Source organism: Brachyhypopomus gauderio, chromosome 20 (genome assembly GCF_052324685.1).
Source record: "Brachyhypopomus gauderio isolate BG-103 chromosome 20, BGAUD_0.2, whole genome shotgun sequence".
In the NCBI taxonomy this organism is placed as follows: domain Eukaryota; kingdom Metazoa; phylum Chordata; class Actinopteri; order Gymnotiformes; family Hypopomidae; genus Brachyhypopomus; species Brachyhypopomus gauderio.
Window position 1 is genome coordinate 7422120 of NC_135230.1, and position 24943 is coordinate 7447062.

A 24943-nucleotide genomic window follows, 5' to 3' on the forward strand; every position below is an offset into this window, starting at 1 on the left:
TTCCTTTACAGTGCTTTTAGCTCCGGATTAAAAACCATTTAAAAGTGTAATTCTGGCAACCGTTCCTGATCAAATCAGTTTTTAAATATGTATACCTGTTTATATGCTAGGTATAAAAACATTATTCAATTATGAACTTCAGAAGGGGAGGTCTACATACAACAGATGTATTAGACTTTCTTTCAGTTATGTCTAGCAATTTTAGGAGGATAAAATGGCAATGTAACTTTTGTCACTCTAAAAGCCCTGTTAGGGCATTAACCTTATTTTCAATAATATTTACAGAATTGAGGGAAATTGTACATTCCACCGAAACCACATCAGCTTCATCATGCTTTATTTCATACTAAGATTGAAAACTTACAGATGCTACTGTAAAATTATATCTTTAAACTTACTATAATTCTGGTTCAGACAAGTAGGACCAGATTAAGCTATAGTATCAGCCCAAATATTTCAATTCCATAAAGTAAATATTAAATTAGTCTATTCAGCATAGTTTTAAATGTCAAATAAATATGTAAATGCCAAAATTTAAACATGTTTGACTTTCATTGTTTTGACATTTCAATTTTCTCTAAAATCCTTAACTGAATATTGGGTTTAGAGCAAAGGTCTAATACATTGGACCAAATGTGTAGCCACAGATAAATTATTGGGGCTATTTTTGATTTCACTGGTGAGCTCTTATCTTACAGTAGTCATTGTGCCCTATTCAGGATGACAAGAATGAATCTTTGTCATATGTTATATCGATTTACATTTTCAGAATTCATGATAGGAACTGACCAGACCCGCACAACTTGTGTCTGTAAGAATGAACAGCTTCAAAGTGGAAGCTAAAAATATCAAATGTTATTTACACACTGCAGGCTCTAGCCTATAAATGTGTTGCCATGGAAACTATCATGTTCCACCCCCATTAGAGCAGAATGAAGCCCCTTGTGGGAGGGCGTTAGGCTTATGTAATATTAACGAGGCCTTAAAGGCCCAATCCAGTATGTTGAGGGTCTTTGGGGTTATGCATTGATGACTAAACCAGGGTGCATATCCGGTTGAGTGACATCCCTTTTTTAAATGAAAATGTAAATTAGCTATTGCAGTAGTGGAAAGCAACATACTGTATCTTTGCTTACTGTTCTTGAATACCCTAGGCAGAATCTTTCTGTCATAAAAACACTATAATAAGCTACGATGAGTCGCCTGACTTTTGCTATCAATGTTTGTTGAAATAGGTAGCCAAATCTTTACAACAGTAATCAATAGCCTAGGTAGATAAGATTGTGACTCAAATATTCATTCAATAAGATCAAGTGCTTGGCTGGTTAATCCTGCTGGTTTGGTTAGCATGAATGAAATGAAATTTCGATTTTCATTTTCGGTTTGACACACCGATTTGGTATTTTGACACACCCATAGTATTACGTCCCCTTTTAGCATGTTATTCTAATATATTTTCCATACAAAAAGGAAGCTTATGTTGCATACCTGGGAGATGTTTTTATTGTACAGGTAAACACAAAAAAAGTATTATCTTCAGCACTGCATTTGAATGTATTGAGGCCGAAGTCACAGTGGTTCAATAATATGTCTCTTTTTCGATCCAACCTGAAAGAAACAAAATAATCTGAATACTCCATGACATTTGCATGTGATTGACGTCAGTAAAACACTAAACAAACGATCCTTTCTCTTAATCTGGTTAATAAAGCAATCAGTTTTTACCTCCTGGATTTCGTCGAAGATGGTATTTTCTGATCTCATCATAGACAAAGATGAGAAGTGAATATGGTACAGGACATAACCACCACCATGGCCTAAAAAGCAGGAAGATAATTCATTTTTTTTATCTACCGGAACCTCTGATTACAGTGTAATATGATATTGGGATTACAGTTTATGACTTGATTAAACATGTCTTAATATAACCTTCAGGCTTCAGAAAGTGTATTGTAGCGGTGAGCCCTAGACTGACTACTCTTGAAACTTATTTATGAAAAATACACAATACTCAATTTAAAATATGATCAACAGGCATCTGTTCAACATAAGGCAAAGTTACAGTGACTTAAAGAATGTTGTTTTCCTTATAATTTTAGGAAAAAAATGAGCTTTATCATGTTGGAATGCTAGAGTGCTACATGGACTACAGGATGAGAAAATCTCCTCTTTAGTGGTAAAATCATTACAGAAGCATGTGTCCAGATCCACTGTATTCAACTTCATCAGTACTGAGTGAACAATATGATGTTAACAATAAGCAAAAATGTTTATCACTAAACACAGGGTAAATCTAGCATGTTGTTTCTTCCCTCAAGACCACTCTTTCAGCCCTCACACTATATGTTGCTGAATTTACGTCCATCTACTATTCGGAGATCTCCCTATAGAAAACAAACTGTAAGTAGGAAATGCTTCGAAAATGATTTGCCATTGCTGTGGTGATTTTGCCTATACCAAAGTGGGTACAGGAGACTATTTTGTATTGTTACAATGACAGATCCCACAACAGCACTTTACACTCTATCAGTGTAACTACTCTATAACGAAGCTGCATATTTGCTTGTTTTAAGTCACTTGGGTGAATTGTTCTGTATTTAGCGATTAAATTCAATGCAGTATTAGCAAGTAGCATAGAATAAAAAGAAAACCATGAACGGAAGGTACAGGTTGGGTGGAAGGTTCTGACTCACTCTCTTGATACAAACAAATACTTTTTTACATGTTAGTAAAACACAACGTACTTCAATGGATACATTCTAACAGCAATGTCGGTTCCTGGGCAGTAAGACAGGAAGGCTGCCAATGCAGTCTCCTCAAGTAGACCAAAGTTGAGGACTTTGTTTCTGAAAATAAAAAGTGTAATGTTAAGGAAATCTCCCAAACGTTATTCCGTTTTGAACTGATAATGTGGTAACTATCAAAACTCGTAAATCTTTCCGATAGTTTGCTCTTGCTCTTTTCTTTTCACATACTTCATTCCCTGGTGCCAGAGGGAGTTTGTCCTGGTCTTACAGATGATCAAGTCGGTCCACTGCACAATCACAATACTGACAAAAAATGCAGTATGGCACGTGTATTCCACAATCTTTCTACTTTCGTAAGTCTGCCAAAGGAAAAAAAAAATACAGAAACATAGTGTTGTGTGTGGCATAAAGGAATTCAGTCCACAAAATGTGCATTTCTCTCCATCTAATCTTGATCTTTCCTGATTCATGGTACATACCCACTGCTGTCCATAGCTGTCCTCCAGGTCATTGCAATATGGATTATCCCAATGTACACGCAGTCCAATCAGAAATAAGGGCAGGAACCCATTCTCAGCAAGGATAACAAAGTAAGTGAAGAATCCCCCAACTGCTTGCATCATCCCTATAAAAAAGAGCAAATCGGACTGAAAACATATAACAGGAGCGGTAACCACTTACTTCAACAGTATAGCCACATTTAACTTTTTTTGCAATAAAATAAAGCACTTTAGACCCAGGAAGAAAAGGGGTGGGTAATCTTGGTGCTCATGCAGTGTCTTTAAACATCATTAAAAAAGTGTACTAATCAATTTGATTGGGCAAAATTGGTTTGCTTACCAATCTGTCCATAGGCCATGCTGATGAGTCTTTCATTCACCAGTTTGTCTGTTTTTGGGTTTCTGGGCTGCCTCTTCATGATGTCACTCTCAGGACCTTCATAGGCCAATGAGATAGCAGGAACCTGTAAGATAAACATAAAAGCATCATTTGCATAACTACCTATCGACAACTGCTCACTGGTTGTGAATTAGGTCACAAACTGGACCAAATGACACAAGGGTGTTTGCTTATTCTTACCATGTCAGTGCCCAGATCGATGCATAGGATAGTGACGGTGCCCAGAGCAAGAGGGATGCCAGCAATGACGAAGAAGAGGAATGGTGACATCTCAGGGATTTTACTGGTCAGGGTGTAGGCAATGGACTTCTTCAAGTTGTCGAAGATGAGACGGCCTGGTGAGAGAATTTAGTTTTCAGCAAAAGACCTGCCACGCGGAGCAGGCAATGGAAGTAATCAGGTATATCTCCTACCTTCCTCCACTCCAGTCACGATGGAGGCAAAGTTGTCATCCAGGAGGATCATGTCAGCAGCCTGTTTGGAGACATCAGATCCAGCGATGCCCATAGCAACACCGATATCAGCCTTCTTCAGAGCAGGAGAATCATTGACACCATCGCCTGTCACAGCCACGATGGCCCCCTGTTGGTAAAATATGTAATGTATTGTAATGTGAAATAATAAAGCAGGAATTGAAATTGAGCCAAAGAAAAACAAAAGTTTCAGCTTACTAAATAAGAAATGGTACCTGGCGCTGAAAACCTTCCACAATGATGAGTTTTTGCTGTGGAGATGTTCTAGCAAACACAATCTCAGTGTGGTGCTTTAAAATATCATCCAGTTGGTCTGAGGTCATGCTTTTCAGCTCTCCTCCATGGACCACGCAGGCCTTTGCATCTCTGCAAATACATTTATACATTAGTCTAATGTATATTTAGAAACGTGGAGCACATTATAGAACGTTTCAGTGTTCCGCTTGCCTGGGATCGACCTCCGTAAGGGGGAGGTTCAGGCGAGCAGCAATATCCTCCACAGTCTCACTGTCCTCCGAGATGATACCCACACCCTTAGCGATGGCCTTAGCTGTGATTGGGTGGTCACCTGTAACCATGACAACCTAAGAATGCAGGAAGAGGTTGATACAAATTGCCGCGGTTATGGATGGAGTTATATTTCTGCTCTCTTGACACATGGCTCATGTAAAGTTAAAATGCCGTACCTTGATTCCAGCACTTCGGCACTTGGCTACTGCATTTGGTACGGCGGCACGAGGAGGATCAATCATGGACATGAGGCCAACAAAGCACAGGTTCTCAGTGGGGAAGTTCACGTCGTCAATGTCAAAAGCAAAGCCCTCGGGAAACTCATCATCACGGAGATAGAAATGGCAGAAACCTGCAAGATAAGAGTCCAGTTTGTCCAGTTTGTCCCATTTGTCCTCCATGTTGTACCTGGAGAAGTGTTTTGCATGTGTGCATTAAACGGAGTTGTTTTAACAATGTGGCTAACCTAGCACTCTTTCTCCGAGACCACCTAGTTTCAAATATACATTGTGAAACGCATCCTTCATTTCTTCATCCAGCGGCTGCTCTTTGCCCTGAATCATAATAGATGAGCATCTGTCCAGGATCTTTTCAGGAGCTCCTTTCATCACCAGCAGGTGCTTGGTCTCTAAGGAATTTGGATTCTTGTGGACCGAGAGCTGTGAGAAACAAATGTATTATGTTAGAGTGCATTTATCTTTGACATCATCTAACCTAGAAGATTATTTAAATCAGAGAAAATGAAGTGCCTGGTATTTGTTGGTGGAGTTGAAGGGGATCTCAGCAATCTTTGTGTACTTGTCTCTCATCTCCTTCACTGAACCACAGCAGAGCTCAATACACTTCAGCAGAGCAGATTCTGAGGCATCACCACTGGTGTCCCTCTGTGAAAGGCAAAGACGACTATGTCACGCAGCAACATTCGGTTGTAAAGACTCATCTCACCTCTTAAAATAATGACCATTCGGTTGTGACTGGGACACAGGCAGACCTTAAGGATGGGAACATTGTGTTGGTCAGCGAGGAATTCAGCACGGTTGCACAGGCCAGCCACGCGAGCCAGGGCCGACCATGTCGGAGAGCTCCTGTCAAAAGTGGTTCCACTCTGGTTCTCTGTGGTGTCGGCCTCGTGGACCTCATTGTCAAACCACATGTGAGCCACAGTCATTCGGTTCTGAGTGAGGGTTCCTGTCTTGTCTGAGCAGATGGTGGAGGTGGAGCCAAGAGTTTCCACAGCTTCAAGATTCTTCACGAGGCAGTTCTTCTTGGCCATGCGCTTGGCCGTTAGTGTCAAACACACCTAAAAAATATTTTTATAAAAATTGATTTTGCATCAGCCTACTGCCATCAATGCTGCAGTGCAAGTGCTTAATGCAGTTTCCAAACAAGCATGGATATGCATTCAGTAGAGAATACAGGCTAGTACTGACTTCTTTTCAACAAAATAAATACATTTCCCAAAACATTACTTGGGCAGATTTAGCAAGATTACATAACTTATGCATTTGATAATCAAAATTTTGTCTCTCTTTCAAAACCTCCAAAATTGTTACTTAAATTATTGAATAACTAAAAATGATCAAGTTTAGTAAATATGTTAAATACTACATATATACAAATTGTTCAATTTGAGCTTATAGACTGATATTGAAGGATTTTACTCACAGTGACTGTGGCAAGTAACCCCTCAGGAACATTAGCAACAATGAGTCCAATAAGGAAGATGACAGCTTCCAACCAAGTATATCCAAGGATGAGCGACAAGACGCTGAAGATCCCACCCAGGAAAAACGCCACACCAGTGATAATGTGGATAAAATGTTCAATCTCTATGTTGATTGGTGTCTGTCCAACCTCTAGGCTGGAGGCGAGGATGGCAATGCGCCCCATGACGGTGCGATCGCCGGTGTTGATGACGATACCTGTGGCAGAACCTGGGAAAAAATGATCCAATTCATTAAACCTTTAAATGTCATTGTTCACAATATATATCCACTGTTATTAAGATCAGAAAACATTACGTTTTCATTAGTTGTTCGCTTACCTTCAACACAATTTGTGGAAAGGAATGCAATATTTTTTGTCTCTAGAGGGTTTTCATGGGAAAATTGAGGAGTACGACTCTGGGGCTCAGATTCTCCAGTAAGGGAGGAGTTATCCACCTGTACGAATAAGAAAAAAAACATTTATTTTTTATTTAGTGAAGAATTTGAATATTGTCTATATGTGCAGGTGTAACTCATCGTACCTTGCATCCTTGTGCAGAGATAATACGCAGATCAGCAGGGATTCGATCGCCACCTTTAATCTCCACCAGATCTCCAACAACCACATCTTCAGCATTAATACTCTTCCTCTCACCATCACGGACAACCAGGGCTTGCTAAATAAACCACAGTGCCATTAAAGGAACCACTGCAGACACAGTGACAGGAATTTGCATTTGTAACATACGCAGTATGACTTTGTACCTGTGGCACAAGTTTCTTGAAGGACTCCATGATCTTTGAGCTTTTAGCTTCTTGATAGTATGAGAAGCATCCTGTGATCATCACCACAGCCCCAAGTACAATGCCCAGGTAGAGCTGAAGGCAAATACAATCATACCACAGTTGTGCTTTATGCTGACCCCATGCATTTTGTACATGTATACCAGATTCTAAATCGCAAGTTTTTCTTACGTTATCATTTACAGGCTCACTCTCCGTGGAAACCTGTATTGTGTAAGCCAGAAAACACAGAAAAGCACCAATCCACAGTAGAGTGCAGAATCCTCCAAAGAGCTGTTTGCAGAACTTCACCCATTCTGGAGTTGTAGGAGGTGGGGTCAAAGAATTGGGCCCATCGCGTTCAAAAATCTCTTTAGCACGGTAACTGGACAATCCCTTAAAAGAATAACCATGAAAAACACATTACACATTATACTATCTGTTTGTAAATTATGTAAATTATGTTATGTAGTTCCTTCAGGCCTCTTTATATCTTAATGATTCATAAGATTCTTAATCATTTCAGCATAAAGTGAACATATTTCTTAAAATTCGATTATTAAGATGAGGTTATTATTTATTATATTAAGATGATAGATTATTTATTAAGATTAGATGAGCAGCAGAAATGTGTTTAAAAACAAATGTGAAGAATGTTAAAAATATATATATTATTTCTTCATTAATTTGTACTCACTCTGTTAAGGTCAGTTCCATATTTGTGATGAAGCTCATCCAACGTTAACTTATGATCATCCTGCATATGAAAAATGGTTAATTAAACATTATTTTATATTTTACTCTTTTGAAAAACTAATTCTAAACCATGTTAATCATCTTTATTTTGTTGAGAAGATTTTCTGTATTGCTGAGCATCTAAATTCATGGAAACGTTGACCAGATGTTTCTCACCAGGTCCACTTCTTTCTTCAATTCATCCAGATCTTTCTGATCTCTCTTCCCCCTTGACTTCTTTTTTGCAACATTCTCAGAGGTTGCCGCCAACTTGTAGCGATCATTCCCCGTCTGTGTAAATGATTAAAATGGATCAAACTCATTGAATGAAACACACGGCAAGTATTATTTAAAATACCACAAAAAGCAAGAACAAAACTGAAGTAAAAATTTAGAGGAGATCACCCACTCCTAATCCCATTTTCCTCCTACGTCTGGCGACGCCCCTCTCTTAATCCTCCTGCTACTGGCCTCAGAGACACATTACAGTCTCTGTATCGCTAACTCTGGTACGGCAACCTTTATACCCCTCCATCCCCCCTATTGGAAGAGGAGGAGATTCAGATAATTGAGACGTACAGGTAGGTCATTTGAACCTCTCAATGACAACCTATCAAAGACTTTCCCTAAACATCTAGGAAGTGGGTGAGTTGTTTATAGTTACATCTTTAACATATTTTAGACACACAAGATGTTCATACAGGCAGGTCATTTGAAGTCTTCAATGACAATCAGTGGTGTTGGTTGAAAAAATAAAAACAAACATTTGTTTATTAATACTAATTAACATGGATACTATCTATCTATCTATCTATCTATCTATCTATCTATCTATCTATCTATCTATCTATCTATCTATCTTGAGAGAGAAGCAGTTTGATTGCACAGCTGATGAAAGAAGGAATGATGAAGAAAGCTGATGATGATTAATTTCACTACAGTAGTAATAGTATTAGTAAAGACTGATGAATTGTGCACACGTTTTTAGCTGCTATCTGATGAGTTTCCTATTTCTACCAACTGCACCTAGTTTTGTTGATATTAAAGATTTTACGTTACGGTCTAAAATACTATTTCAATATTAATTTCATTGGGTTTACTGTAAACTGCTCTTTGGTTTGTTGCAGGAATAACTGCCTACAAAGTGGTGTCATCTCCATATGGATAATGTACGTTTGTGAGCAGTGAAGTGTTTTCACCATAAACACCTAAGATGTGGACGAGATGTTTGTGGACACAGTTGTAAGTATTTTCGTTCTTGTCATTCACGAGCTCAAATGACCTATAGATGAAGGTTGAATAAATTAGAATGCAAATATCCACCTGGCACATCTCAGCTCCAGACTCCACCCCTTCAGGTAGATGAGCTGCTGGTATGTCTCTGAAGTGGCCAATCGGGGCCGAGGGCTTCACAGGAAACCCCCTGCGTGTTTTTGGAGGTTCACCATAACATAACAAGAACATGGTGAGTAGCGATTATGTCATTTATATAGATGTATTTAATCTTTAATTGTAAAAATTATTATTAGTATCATTATCATAATCATCATCATCATCATCATCATTATCATTATTATTATTATTATTATTAGTAGTAGTAGTAATAGTAGGAATAGTAGTATTATTAGTATTGTTTTTAATACTGTTGTTATTATTATTAGCAGTAGTAGTCACAGAAGTATATAATAATAATAATACAATAATAACAAACAATAATTAATAATACACAAATGTTATTATTGTTATTCGATTTTTTGTAAAGCCTACAAACTCCGAAAGGCTTATGATTAATTTAATATGCTCTCCTCCTTGCTTTGGTTTATAATGATAAAGGTTCTGTCCAGATGGTGTCCTCCCATATGAGGAATGATCTTAATTGCCCTTAATTGTGTTACAACATGGTGGTGTTAAATTTAAATACGATCCTTGTGGAAGAAGAATACAATAAAGAAAAAGTTTATTTAGAATGTCTCAGTGGTAGAGACTGCTGTGTATGGTTGCTGGATTCCTAAACACATTCTGACTGCTGAAAAGTTAGTGAAAATAGCCAAAAGCCAAAAATAGTGAACGCTTGATCTGTCAGACACAGCTAGCACTGTGGCATGTTACAACCATTAGGTAGCTGTCTCACAAACCCAAATATGATTTGAATATGTGTCTTGTTAGTTGAGCCATTCATTCTAACCAGTGAGAGCAGTTGAGATGTTGTAGTGAGTATTGCTGTCATGGTTTAAAATGAAAACAGGGAAGCCATAACCTTAAAATGAGAGAAAATAAAAATCACTGGGGAAACGAGAATCAAATGTCCAGGCTATTAAAGACTCACCCAAGCCCGCATTTACTAAATCTGTGTTATGGTGGGATTATTTTACAGCATTTAGCAGACACTCTTATCCAGAGTGGATTATGATGTACATGTGCAAACTTTGTCTTATGAATACTGTCCAGTAAATTAGTAATTTACTACTCTAGAATATTTTTTCTCCCTCTGATATGAAATATTTTGGAAAAGCTCAAGAAAGCTTTGCTTGTATCACTCAAGTTGGTGTCCCTCCCATGCCGTCTGTATATCAGTCTTTATATCAGCTTTATTATTCATATCCGAGCAACCGCACTTGGCTCAGCCAAATGTACAGTATACTGCAATTTGAACGTTTGGCACAGACCTACTAGAGTTACTAAGGGTGTGTGCATAGCTCTGTTGGCACACATGGATAAGTATACTCTAGTGATTACCTATGATTAGCAGATTTTGCACAGACCTAAATTAAAAATTGCAGGTCTCACAAAAGTCAGTGACACAGAGATTGAATCTTGTGGAATGATGAGTTCATTCAAAACGCAACAGCCTGACATTCAATCAGCACCCTTACATCTGGTGTGTGCACATCAGAATGAAGCTTCATTGGTAGGCTTACACGAACAGAGCTGCATTACTGGGAATTCTACCTGTACCATTAGATTCAGCTCTAGCGTGACATGCTGTGACTGTGACAGCGCCCCGTCAAAATATGCTCACTGGACTATTCGGACCACACTGGACAGTTCTTAGGTGCCACTATTTTTTTTTTTGCAGCATTTTATTGTATTTCTGTTCAGTTTTTTGTAGCTCAGACATGAAATTACAGTAATACATCACTCTGGGTGAATAGTCTTAGTTATGTCAGGACTACATGCCTTTCTACATCACCAGTGATGTTAGGCCTCGAAAGATTCACTGAAAACTTCCTGAATGTTTAATATAACACTCTAGTTTAATACTTTTAATACTTTGTAGTATGTTCCTTGGGTCTTTTATAATGAATATGGGAATGTGTCAGGGATGTGCTATGATAACAATAGAGGTCATGGGTGTATGTTCATGGAGAAATACAGGTCAATAGAGGTCATGGGTGCATGCTCATGGAGAAATAAAGGTCAATAGAGGTCATGGGTGTATGTTCATGGAGAAAGAAGCAACAGGCTGAGGTCAAAACCAGAACAATAGGATTACCAAACCAAATGGACGTCAGGGGTGGGGTCAAAGGTCATCCAGGTGAGTACAGCAGATGCATCCAAACAGCAGACACATCCAAACAGCAAACACGTCCAGATAGCGGAGCATCCAACATCAGAGCCAATAGAAAGAACCAGTCAAAATACGAGTACAACGGAACACAAAGGAACTGCTTGAGATGCCCAGTGTTTGGGAAGAGCAAAACTTACCAAAGATGAGAAAGAAATGCAGTCTGTATAAGAAGAAATGACGGTGGACCCAACCAGCTACTCTGGGGACGGAGATCTTGATGACAACATCTGATTGGGTGATTACTGGGTGTGGAGGCCCACTTGATCCCCCTGGGAATTCTGGAAAGGGGATTGTGGAGTGGACCTGGAATACATTGTGTGTTGGGCTAGCAGGCCGGAAGGTCATGCGACACTTGTCCACACGTTTGAAGGTTTCCGCATGCCTTGGTTTTACATCGGATGGCAAATCTGTGGTGATTTCCAAGCCAAAGGGGAAACTGTTTTACCCTCAAGGCCAATGTACTGTGAAGTTCCCGGTTTTACTGTGAGGTTTTGCTTGTTATGGAAGCTGTACTTCCCTGCAGGGTCTGCGTGTAACATGTGATCCAGGTTTCACAAAGGAAATTATTATTAGCAGGATGAAGTGTGCTAGATGAAGGTTAGAGCTAAACTCCAAAATAGAACTCCAGCAGTGGGGAGGGAGACCACTGTTGTCATCATCATCATCATCATCATCATCTTCATCTTCATCATCACTTATTATTATTATTTTTATCGCAGGCACAGATCCTCCGCCTGTTTTGAAGTGATGGAGTATTGTCTAAGAGTATTGTCTGAGAGTGTAAACTATGCATCCTGAAGGCAACAATGAAAAATATGTATATGGATTTCCACAACAAAATATTATTTTATTTTAAAACAAATCCATCTGCCACAACAACATTAAGAGTGGAATTATTATTATTATTATTATTATTATTATTATTATTATTATTATTATTATTATTATTATTATTATTGTTATTATCACTATCATTATCATAATTCTTATTATTGTAGTTGTTGTTGTTGTCGTCATTATCATTATTATTATTATTATTATTATTATTATTATTATTATCATTATCATTATCATTATTATTATCTGTCAGGAAGAACACCTAATAGCCTCCTAACTAGATTCACCTGCTGCTCATGACCACACCCTCTCCCCAGCTGTTCATATACACCTTCGTTTCACTTCCTGGTTGTGAAGTATTGCCATCCCATGTTGCATACCGAGCGTTTCAATCTCCTGTCTGATTCCCTGTGCACCGACCTCTGCCTACTCCCTCAACCTCTCGTCTCCTGCCCAGCCCTCTGGTACTGCCTGGACTCTGCTACCTCGTTGTGACCTCGGACCAGCCTGACTACCCCAAGTTTAATACGCGAGTTAGCACTCACATGTCTATGACCAGCGCGTTGACATTTGCTTACTCGTTCTGTCTAATAAAGAGCATTGTTCTTTTGCACGTGGATCCCTCTCAACCTCGTCATTACGTTACATTATCGTTATTGTTATCATTATTATCTCTCTACCTGGATACTGGCTCTTCTTTCTTTTTTACTTTCAGCATATTCAGCATTTATTTTTTACATTTGTAATGGAGACATTGTCAAGAAAAAGTAAATAGAAAGAAATAAAATGTAGGCAGTACCGCGCAAGGGTGTTGTCGTAGAGAACGTAAGGAACACAATGCAATGCAAATATGTAACGCAAATTTAAAGACTCCACTGTTGTGCAGCAGAGAACAAATAACAGCGGATGAAAATGGTGAATGTGAGATACAGAGCTGCCTCAGTCTGCCAAAAGATTTTTGAGTTGTTGATTTTGAGTTGTTGATTTGTCATTGTTGTATCACATCATATGATATGTGGTGTGGAAAATAGTTGTACATTAACCTAAGTAAACAATAAAGCTAAAGAATCACTGACACACTGCAGGTCTCCAGCTTCTGTGATATCTTGTATTTATTTATCAGACAAATAAATATATGAATGAATCCATTTTTATACAACCTTAAACTTGTTCCTTTTCAGAAAGCCCAACAGAGAGATGTGTTCACAGACGTGTGTGCAGAAGGACGGATGGTGGGGTGTTGAACACAGTTTGGGGGGTTTTGTAAGGGTTTTTCTTGCTTTAATAACATGTCTCCTTTAACAATATGTCTCCATTAATAATATGTCTCCTTTGCCACCCAGCCTATGAAGAGAAACAGAGAATGTCATGAAACAGGGAGCACATTATACAATTGATTATCTGTATCTTCACCTACACCTAAAAAGGTAACATTTGAGTCTAAGAGCATCTGCTCACTGTAAGGCATCATAGCTAGTATAGCTAGTAAAGTAATAGTCTATAATGTTTTAAGGATAGGATTGTTTGAATTGCCGCTGGTTATTACAGGACAGTTATTATGACTATTATCAGTAATACTTGTTAATCTCTTTCCACCCCCCCCCCCCCCCCCCAAAAAAAAAAAAAAAGTTTAAATTTAGTTGAATTCAGCTGTACTTAAATAATATGACTTAAGCATAAATAACTGCAGTGGCAACCCTGACATGGCTGTTCAAGCCCTGTTCATTTAATCAATGTTAATGTTGTCATTGTAATTTCGATATGATGTAAGGCCGAGGGTGTCTTTCGCAGTCTCACAAATTTGTGGCCACCATTTCAGATAAGACAAATTAGCACAACTAGTTTGCTGATTGTTTATATTGGACTTGAAATGTCTCATGAGCCGTATGACCTCTCACCTCCTGGGTTTCGCCTAAGAAGATACCTCCTTCCCTCATCGTAGAAGAAGATAAGTAGAGCATATGGTACAGCACAAAACAACCATGCTGGCCTGCAATGTAGCAATAATGGTTATTATAATGAACCCACTGCCTGTATGGTAGCACAAGCATAATGTAGAAATTACATTTGCATGATTAAAATGCAACATCTGGCTGTAAACCCTAATGCAATATGATCATTTATTATATATTTTCAAAGTAAAGTCTACAGTATGATTAGGTTTGATGTGAGCACACACTGGAGTTTTCGGCCGTGCTAAAAACAGGTATTCATAAACACTTTTCAAAACACTTTTCACTTTTCATGAAACTTTTCGTTTCAAATAGCAAGTGCACACAATACGTGACTAGGATACAACCGAACAAATTCGCAATGTTTCGAGAATCCCGGCCAATAGAGACTTACTCGAGTGGGTACATTCTGAGGGCAACGTCCATTCCTGGGCAGTACGACAGGAAGAGCGCCACGCCCATTTCCTCGATGAGACCGAGGTAAAGGACTTTGTTTTTTCTGTGTGGGAGGATACATTTGAGTATGGTGAATTCGTCAGAACTGAGAACTGACCTACAATCTTCTTATTATCATTAATTTTTTTGTTTGTTTTTGGTAAAATGAGGTCCGTACCGCATTCCCTGTTGCACAATGGAATTAACTCTGGTCTTACAGATGATGGTGTCAGCCACTTGCACCACCACAACACTGACAAAGTACGCTGTGTGGCACGTGAATTCCAGAACTTTTCTGCTCTCGTATGTCTATAATGGAGATATAGTATAACAAATTTTTTTTTAAGTCTCCTCTCATCCACACTGTTTCATTCACTGATTGGCTCATACGTGCCCATTGCTGGCCGTAGCTGTCCTCCAGGTCATTGTAATCCTTGTCGTCCCACGTGATGCGCAGTCCTACTAAGAACAAAGGCATGAAGCCGTTCTCAGCGAGCACCACGAAGTACGTGAAGAACCCGGCCGCTGCCTGCATCATTCCTGGAGGAGAAGAGGGAGCATGTAGGTGAACGTGTGCCAACGTCAGATCTGAGACACACGGATACGTCTGATCAGTGGATTCCTACCAATCTGTCCATAGGCCATGCTGATGAGTCTTTCATTCACCAGTTTGTCTGTTTTAGCGTTTCTGGGCTGCCTCTTCATGATGTCACTCTCAGCAGCCTCATAAGCCAATGAAATAGCTGGCACCTGTAAGATAAACATAAAAGCATAAACATTTGCATAACTACCTATTCACAACTGCTCACTGGTTGTGAATTAGGTCAAAAACTGGACCTAATGACACAAGGGTGTTTGCTTATTCTTACCATGTCAGTGCCCAGATCGATGCATAGGATAGTGACGGTGCCCAGAGCAAGAGGGATGCCAGCAATGACGAAGAAGAGGAATGGTGACATCTCAGGGATTTTACTGGTCAGGGTGTAGGCAATGGACTTCTTCAGGTTGTCGAAGATGAGACGGCCTGGTGAGAGAATTTAGTTTTCAGCAAAAGACCTGCCACGCGGAGCAGGCAATGGAAGTAATCAGGTATATCTCCTACCTTCCTCCACTCCAGTCACGATGGAGGCAAAGTTGTCATCCAGGAGGATCATGTCAGCAGCCTGTTTGGAGACATCAGATCCAGCGATGCCCATAGCAACACCGATATCAGCCTTCTTCAGAGCAGGAGAATCATTGACACCATCGCCTGTCACAGCCACGATGGCCCCCTGTTGGTACAAAAAAACCACTGTTATTCCTGTCCTAGATTTATTTTGATGCTGCATTCTCTTGGACGTTTTGCAAAGTTCTGTTACCTGTCGTTGACAGCCTTCCACAATGATGAGTTTTTGCTGTGGTGATGTTCTCGCAAACACAATTTCAGTGTGGTTCCTCAAGATCTCATCCAGCTCCTCTGGACTCATGTCCTTCAACTGTCCTCCATGGACAACACAGGCCTTCGCTTCACTGGAAGGACATTTATCACAAAGATAATTTGTTATATTAGGGTTTTATTAACGGTAACTAGAGAACTAAGACTACTACTGACTGAATGTGTATTAGAGTAATGAATGTAGCACCCTTCATCATGGGCGTAATTTTGATTTCATAAGTGGGGGGGACACAACTGGGGGTGGCGAACGAAAATCGTTGAGCGGGGAGGGGGGGGGGGGGGGGGGAGTATTATCGGAGCGGTCGTTTTCTGCATGGTCCTAGGTGCTATTTAGATATTTGTTTTTTAACCGTTAAAAAGTGGGGGGGACATGACTTCGTCGCTATTTAAATATTTGGTTTTAAAAACTGTAAAAAAAAAAAAAAAAACTGTAAAAACTGGGGGGGACCAAAACCGGCTTTTGAAAAAGTGGTTTGAAAAACATGTCCCCCCCGCCCCCCAAACGACGTCCGTGCCCTTTATATTTCACAAATCTCTACGTTCTTTACACAGGGGAAGTTACACATGCTAAACATGCTTTTTAAAAATCTGTATGTGTAAAATTGAATCGAGCAATTCTATTTTATTGTTCTTTACCTGGAGTCGACCTCTTCCAAGGGAATGTTTAGTCGTGCCGCAATATCCTCCACTGTCTCACTGCCCTCAGAGATGATACCCACACCCTTAGCAATGGCTTTAGCTGTGATTGGATGATCACCAGTTACCATGATAACCTGGAAATACAGGAAGATGTCAAAAAGCATTATTGCTTTAGTACATTCAGGGGCTGGAAGTAAATATCAATATAGAGGTTTACCTTAATTCCAGCAGTCCTGCACTTGGCTACTGCGTCTGGTACAGCAGCACGGGGAGGATCAATCATGGACATGAGGCCAAGAAAGCACAGGTTCTCAGTGGGGAAGTTAATCTCGTCAGTGTCAAATGCAAAGCCCATAGGGAACTGATGATCAGGCAGATTAAAATGGCAGAAACCTGTAAGATGGAACATATATTGCATGTGTGGTGCAAAGTGATCCTGTCATACACATGCACATGAATTAAACATGAACATGAACATAAACATGAATTCAATTAGTCAGTCTGAACATCGGCTACAGGTCTCATTTATGCATTGGGTTCACAGGTAGGTGCATAAGAGTCTACAGTAAACTCCAGTAATAAACTCCAGTTTACAGGAGTTTATTTACAAAAATTTGGTCTTAGGTTTAATTAGGTTTAATTTCATCATCTTTTTCATGTTAAATGTAAAGTGTTCATTGTTTAAAATGAACTGTTCTACGCAATGAGAACTATCACCTATTCATGAATGCTTCTGATAGAAGCATGGAAATGTTTGCGTGATTCTTAAAAATAAAATGCTAAAGTATAGGTCTTTAATAGGACAGTTTTCACAGTAATGTAGGAGAAAATATCTGAAAATCGAATGCTGTTAAAATATTATAAAATATTGTGTTAAAAATATATAAATTCTTTTAAAGGAAGCAGTTCAACATCAGCATGGGAATGCACCTGAGGGACAGAAAATTATCAAAAATAGAGAATGTCTAAAAGTAGAGAATGTCTAAGAATATGGAATGTCTAAGAACAGAAAATATCTAAGAATACGGAATGTCTAAGAATATGGAATGTCTAAGAACAGAAAATATCTAAGAATACGGAATGTCTAAGAATATGGAATGTCTAAGAATATGGAATGTCTAAGAACAGAAAATATCTAAGAATACGGAATGTCTAAGAACAGAACATGTCTAAGAATAAGAACTCTATGATGATGCACACCTAGTACTCTTTCTCCAAGACCTCCTAGAGTCATATATGCATTTTGGAAAGCATCCTTCATTTCATCGTCCAATGGCTGCTCTTTCCCCTGAATCATGATGGTGGAACATCGGTCCAGAATCCTCTCAGGTGCTCCTTTCATTAATAGCATATACTTTGTTTCTCCAAGGTTTGGGTTCTTGTGGATTGAGAGCTATCAAAAGATGATATGTTGCTGTTAGAACAAATTCCTGTAACCCTATGTTTTAAAGATGTATCAAATAATAACCAGCAAATAAAAAAGATTATGTGGCACCTGGTATTTGTTGGTGGAGTTGAAGGGGATCTCAGCAACCTTTCTGAACCTCTCTCTCATGTCTGTCACTGAGCCACAGCAGAGCTCTATACACTTCAGTAGAGCTGACTCTGACGCATCACCGGCAGTTTTCCTCTATGAAAGGGACAAAGATCGATGTTCAATATGGTGTCGGTGTCCAATATTCACATAAAAAAGGCCAGTCAATGCAAGTTTGAATTCTAACCAAGCAAGCACTATTAATTATTTAGTCGGTCAATCAAATTTCAAACAGTGGACTGATGTGGCCAATATTGAACTATTGGAAACAACTGTTCTATACTGGACACATTTGGTCTATATTTTTCAAAGACTGCCACTTTATCTCTTACTTGTCCATTGCATGTAATCTCATGAGACATTCCAACAATGGCAAACATTTAGCACTTGACAGATTTGCGTGTCAGGCCTTTCTGACACATTCTGGAATGGGCATTCAGTTCTGATGGCTAACGTCATAATTGGTATTAATGGTATTAATGTTGCTCTCCCACTCTGCTAAACTTTTCAAAAAATTCTGAAAGAGAGGAAACGGTGAATTTTTTTTGTTTGTTTTAAAGAAGCCAAATGCTCCATCAGGAATTTCCAAATATCTTGCACTACACAGTTTAACTGCTACACATTTTGTAGGGTAGTGTTGTAGTAGTAGAATTGAGCATTGTTTAGCAATATATAACTGAAAATAGCCATGTCATTATTAAAACCACTTTGAAAGTTTAGCTATAATAAGCTATAAGCTGTAAGCTCCAATATTCAGACACACCTTAAGAATCGGAATATTGTTCTGTTCTGCAAGAAATTCAGCACGGTTGCACAGGCCAGCCACGCGAGCCAGGGCCGACCATGTCGGAGAGCTCCTGTCAAAAGAGGTTCCACTCTGGTTCTCTGTGGTGTCTGTGTCATGGATCTGGTTGTCAAACCACATGTGAGCCACAGTCATTCGGTTCTGAGTGAGGGTTCCTGTCTTGTCTGAGCAGATGGTGGAGGTGGAGCCAAGAGTTTCCACAGCTTCAAGATTCTTCACGAGGCAGTTCTTCTTGGCCATGCGCTTGGCCGTTAGTGTCAAACACACCTGCAATTAACAGAACAAAATAATACTTCTGGTCATGAGCACATCAGGCAATAAAAAAATAAATAAAATAAAAAATCTACATTTCAGTTATATTTAAATTGACAATGTGATACTTACAGTGACAGTAGCAAGTAGACCCTCAGGCACATTAGCAACAATGATCCCAATAAGGAAGATGACAGCTTCCAGCCAGCCGTATCCGAGGATGAGTGACAAGGTGCAGAATGTCACACCCAGGAAAATAGCCACAGTGGTGATGATGTGAATAAAGTGTTCTATCTCTATGGCGATTGGTGTCTTGCCGACCTCCAGGCTTGAGGCAAGGGTTGCTATGCGACCCATCACAGTGCGGTCGCCGGTGCAGATGACAACACCTATAGCTGAACCTAAGGGAAAATGGCGGATTTCCTTATGCGTTTCCTTCTTAGACGTGACCAAACAATGACTGCTTGTCTCTATCTAAGAGTATCTTTTCATATTCATCCAGTGGCCAGTGCATTATGTCCACCCCTCTTAAGCATTAAGTGTTTATATTTGATATGATGTGATTATTATTTGATTGGCTGACTATTCTTCACACACTGACATAGTGGCTGGTATATCATGTACAACGCTGGAATGCTTAGCTGGTATATCAGGTACACAAGTGTTACACATGACCCACCATCTAAAAATATCCAGGCAATAGAATCTGACCACCGATGAAGAGTTTGAGAATGATGAACACATGATCTGTAAGAAGTATTTATTATTTCAGCTTCAAACAGTAGCTAAGTGACCTGGCTGCCTTCACCTTCAAGTAGTAAGTCAGAAGAGTGGAAGTGGTAATTATTCAGATAATCTACATTGTGAGGCTTGGAGCTCTACCAACGTTTTTGAATTTTGAATGGTGCAGTAATGCATCACTTTCCGTCCATCCATCCATCCATACATCCATCCATCAATCCATCCATCCATCCATCCATCCATCCATCCATCCATCCATCCATCCATCCATTCATCCATCCATCTACTGCATTCATAGCGTATGCAACCAGAAGGAATAATGTGATGCAGATGTAATTCTGAATGCCGAATGATTTCTACATGGTACCTTCCACACAGTTCGTCGAGAAGAACACAATGTTTTTTGTCTCCAGCAGATTCTCATTGGAGAATTCTGGAGAACGAGGTTGTGGTTCGGATTCTCCTGTGAGGGAAGAGTTGTCCACCTAAGAGAGTGTTAAAGAAATCAATTCACAATTCAGGATCAATGTAAATGAAAGGACAACCTACAACAACCTAGCATTGGTGCAAGATTTCAGACTGAAAGTGTAAATTAACCTGCCTTATAGACCTATAATGTAGATATGTGTGTGGGACTGAAAAAGTGATTATTGCGGAATATTTAATTATTGATGATTGGTGGTTCATTGATGTTAACATGATATTTTTTTTGTTATGGTATTATTATGACCTTGCATCCATGGGCGGAAATGATGCGTAGATCAGCAGGGATGCGGTCACCACCCTTAATCTCCACAACATCACCAGCAACCACTTCTTCGGCTTTAATGTGCGTCTTTTCACCATCCCGGACCACTAACGCATGCTACAGAGTCAAAATGCAACCAGATCATATCAGGTAGAGTAAGGGCAAATAATGTGAATATTTTTTTCATTATATTTTTATACCTGTGGAACGAGACTCTTGAAGGACTCCATGATCTTTGAGCTTTTAGCCTCCTGATAGTATGAGAAGCATCCGGTAATCAAAACCACAGAAGCAAGAACAATTCCCAGGTAGAGCTGATGGGGAAATGAAGATAGAGAATGTAAGGTATAGTGATAACAGACTACCTAAGATATAAAAAGTGCCTCATACATGTAAAATGTATTATATGCTGTCATTAAAATCTTTAAAGAAGTAGAAGGAGATGTGTTCCTTACATTATCATTTGTTGGATCAGTCTCTGTGGTAAGTTGTACAGTGAAAGCCACAAAACAGAGGAAAGAACCGATCCACAGTAGAGTGCAGAACCCTCCGAAGAGCTGTCTAAGGAACTTCACCCACTCTGAAGTTTTAGGAGGCGGGGTTAAAGCATTGGGTCCATCACGGACCAAGATCTCCTTTGCACGGGAACTGGACAAACCCTTACATGAACAAATAAAAAGAAAAATCATATATATATATATATATATATATATATATATATATATATATATATATATATATATATATATATACACACTGCAGTGAGGTACACAAGGTTTCCAGAGAAGCAGTCCTTCATCAATTGTGCAAACATCTTACAGCTATTTTGACAGCATTAAAAATAATTGAATTAAATTAAAATTTATATATATATAAAATTTTGCATTTTTGTTGCTCTGCTTACTCTGTTAAGATCTGTACCATACTTCCGCTGGAGTTCATCCAAGGTCAGCTTGTGATCATCCTGCAAGGTCAGAGGCACAAAAACTTCAAAAACATGATTTCCAAATATTTTTTTATAAGTGTGACTTTACCGCAGTGTGAATGAGTACAGTAGATAATAAACGTCCTGAATCTCACCAGATCCAGCTCTTTCTTTAAGTTATTCACATTCTTCTCCTCCGTCTTTTTTTTCTTTGTAGCTTTGTTCTCATCATTGCCTCTCTGTGAAAAAATATCAAAAGGAAAAAATTAAAGAAAAACAGAAAACTTTGAAATTAGAGAATCATATCACAGTGGTAAAAGGCACTATAACAAAAATGGCAAGTCAGTTATATCCACTCACTTCCTGTCCCATTGTATGTCTCCTATAATGAATCCACTCTTGGCTGCTGGTAAATTCCTGCTCTTCCTCTCCAGTGATCCAGCGTCACTCTACAGACACATCGAAGCATCTGATTCTCCAATCCAGGTCCACAAATCTTTATACCCCATCATCTCTGACGGACGGGGCTTGGATAAAACTGGACATACAGGTAGGTCGCTTGTTCTAAATGACAACCATGCAAAGGAAGCAAATGTCTTCCCTAAACACCTGACATGTTTGTGTACATGTTTTAAAAATATTTTTGATACACATTGCACCTCCAAACAGAGGTGGCCTCTCAGTAATTATGCCTAAGTAAATGGCAAACCTTCAGTGTTCTCTGGAAATATGACCCTATTCCAAGAAACACACTATTGGTATTATGAGCTCCTGAAGTTAAATCTCTGCATTTTTGCATAAATGTTTTGCATTATGTTTTGTGCATGTTTTTGCTGTTGCGACTTATCCCAGGTTAATCACTTCTGATACTTGAGTATACTTTCATTTCGCACAGAAGAACAAATGGACCACAACTTTAACCATCTTGCCGTGGTGCACTGGTGTGCATGGGTGTGCACCCCAGCTCCCAAAGAGTCTGATTAAATTTTAGGCATGACACTGCTAACATATGGCAAAGATGAGCATCGTTGTTCTTGATATGAATGCCAGTGTACAACCCATATATTATATTGCCTGGCATTAGAAATGTTCGCTAACATCAGAAGTGTGAGCATTGATTTATCGGTCTGGACTGCTAATCATGGTTTAATCATTATTTTTAATTACCACACCTTCTTCTACCACCACGAGCAGTGGAACCCGACTGCACAGCACCGCGTACACCATAAACATCCATGATGCGGGGAGGCTGTTTATTAGAAATATTCCAAGTATTTTGGGCAGAGTTTGTTTTTCCATAATTCTATGGCTAGTTTTTTTCACCGCAGTACTCAGTAATGGGTCTCATTCCTGGAATTTGTTTCTTCCTCACCAAATTTTCCATTTGCACAAATTACATGATGATTTGCACAAATTGTACAAAGATTTCAACTCAAAGAGATGTCAACATGTCAACTCAATGTCAGAGATGTCAACTCAAAGAGCAACATTTCTGGGTGTGTAAAAAGCATTTTTAACCTCCCACCAAATAGAAATGATTAACTCTGGAACAATTGGCCTTGTTAAAACTTTTCTTTCCGTTATTTTGGTTTTATTGTTTAGTTACTGCCTGAGGGAGAGGGGATGCAATTTAGCAGCAGTGCTGAATAATGTTTCTCTTGGAACTATATCTTGAAGGTACTGTAACATGCGAGGTGTGGCAGGATGTGGAGACGAGCATACACAAAACACGCAGTTACTGAAGTACTTAACGCAGTGTAAGGCTTATGTGAACACAAAACACGTATGGGACTCATAGATAGACTCTGACAAAGATGAGCACGGAACACTGCGTAAACGCACATTAAATAGACAAACTACACGGGACGAAAGTGATGACGATACGAGCCGATACAGGTGAGACCGATGAACACACACACGTAGAACCACACCCACGGAAATACACATATAGACATAACTAGACGTTGACTACATGAACACACACCCAAAGGGACGGTCTGGGGCTGTTTCGCGACAGGTACACTTATAGTTGGTAATATTTCATTTATTTAATTATGATCGGATGGGTTTACATGTTCAGTCAGAAAAAAAAAAAAAAAAGGTCCATGGGTCCTGTTTAGACCAGATTCTGACCCTATGACACTGTCATTGTAAGCAGTCCAGTCTTTGTTTTTCCAGTCGTATTGTCCAGTTTCAGTAATTGTCCGACAGGAGTGGGTCTGGATTTGGTATTGTGTAGCCAACCGTCCTCAAGCTCTGATGTGTTGCACAAATTCGAAAATCATCTTCCGATCAAAACCATTGTAAAGTCAGTCTGACCTTTGCCCTCTGACCTCTCTCTTCAGCTAGGCATTTCCGCCCGCAGAATGGCTCTCTGGACGTCTTTATTTTTCGAGCCGTAATGTGTAAACTACAGACTGTTTTGCAGGAAATCATGCGTTTATTCAAACCAAACCAGCCCGTTCTGGTGTATGAGAATATTAACTGAGGTTTGATCCGTATTTGCATGACTTAATGTATGGTGCTGCCTATACATGCCAATGTAGAGAGGAAATTTAATTTTTAATTTTAACATTTACAAGTTTTTTGTTTTTGCATTAAAATTTTGATTCTGTCATTCATTTGATTCTGTCATTTTGTCATTCTGATTTTCATTCTGTCATCAACTCTAAAAGCTCTTTTATTTTTTTTGTTTTGGGCTCTTATCTTTGCTGGACAATAGGCTGTTCAGAACATAGTTTGATTTCACTACTCATAATTACATAGATTAAAAAAAACACTTTTTTGGGGATGTTGATGGGCTTACATCAAGTACATGTAAAAAAAACCCTCTGATTTGTCAGTGTTCGGTGGGTTTGTCAGTGTTCCATTTATTATTGGCTTAAATCTAAGAAAATCAACCATTATGAAACTTACACAAATAGTACCAAACTTACTCAATTTCCACAAATACATTTACTTCTGCCCCCTTCACAAGGACTTCACAAAAACAAAAATATTTAAAATATTAAAAATAAATAAGTTTCTTTCTTTTAGATAATCAGACTCTGAATATTTCTGACAATAACTTTACCAATTGATTATCCACACTAACTTGGCTTGGCATGAAATGATTAAACAAGCTGTCCTCAGAGCAGTTTTCTCAGCATGGGTAATTAATCATGCTCAGAGCGACGTACTCATTTTCATGGGATGGCTCGACGTACATTCACTGATTG

At 39.1% G+C, this 24943-nt stretch overlaps 2 protein-coding genes across 2 annotated transcripts; both read right to left on the reverse strand.

Annotated features, from left to right (window-relative positions):
- Positions 1-1485: 1485 nt before the first annotated feature.
- LOC143483988 (sodium/potassium-transporting ATPase subunit alpha-1-like) lies at positions 1486-8414 on the reverse strand. Its single transcript, XM_076982394.1, has 22 exons — positions 8264-8414; positions 8032-8145; positions 7817-7876; positions 7312-7515; positions 7102-7215; positions 6879-7013; positions 6675-6792; positions 6296-6564; positions 5622-5930; positions 5380-5514; positions 5097-5289; positions 4807-4982; positions 4568-4704; positions 4336-4486; positions 4061-4229; positions 3828-3982; positions 3588-3711; positions 3227-3372; positions 2976-3106; positions 2745-2846; positions 1726-1817; positions 1486-1608 (listed from the first exon to the last, which is right to left on the reverse strand). Exons 1-22 carry the CDS (start codon positions 8273-8275, stop codon positions 1580-1582), a joined length of 3075 nt encoding a protein of 1024 aa, XP_076838509.1. The 5' UTR covers positions 8276-8414; the 3' UTR covers positions 1486-1579.
- Positions 8415-13347: 4933 nt separating this feature from the next.
- On the reverse strand, positions 13348-22257 carry LOC143483990 (sodium/potassium-transporting ATPase subunit alpha-1-like). Its single transcript, XM_076982397.1, has 22 exons — positions 22086-22257; positions 21881-21964; positions 21705-21764; positions 21256-21459; positions 21001-21114; positions 20783-20917; positions 20420-20537; positions 19444-19712; positions 19018-19326; positions 18216-18350; positions 17921-18113; positions 16938-17113; positions 16718-16854; positions 16005-16155; positions 15749-15917; positions 15516-15670; positions 15273-15396; positions 15041-15186; positions 14825-14955; positions 14606-14710; positions 14158-14249; positions 13348-13603 (listed from the first exon to the last, which is right to left on the reverse strand). Exons 1-22 carry the CDS (start codon positions 22095-22097, stop codon positions 13575-13577), a joined length of 3048 nt encoding a protein of 1015 aa, XP_076838512.1. The 5' UTR covers positions 22098-22257; the 3' UTR covers positions 13348-13574.
- Positions 22258-24943: the final 2686 nt, after the last annotated feature.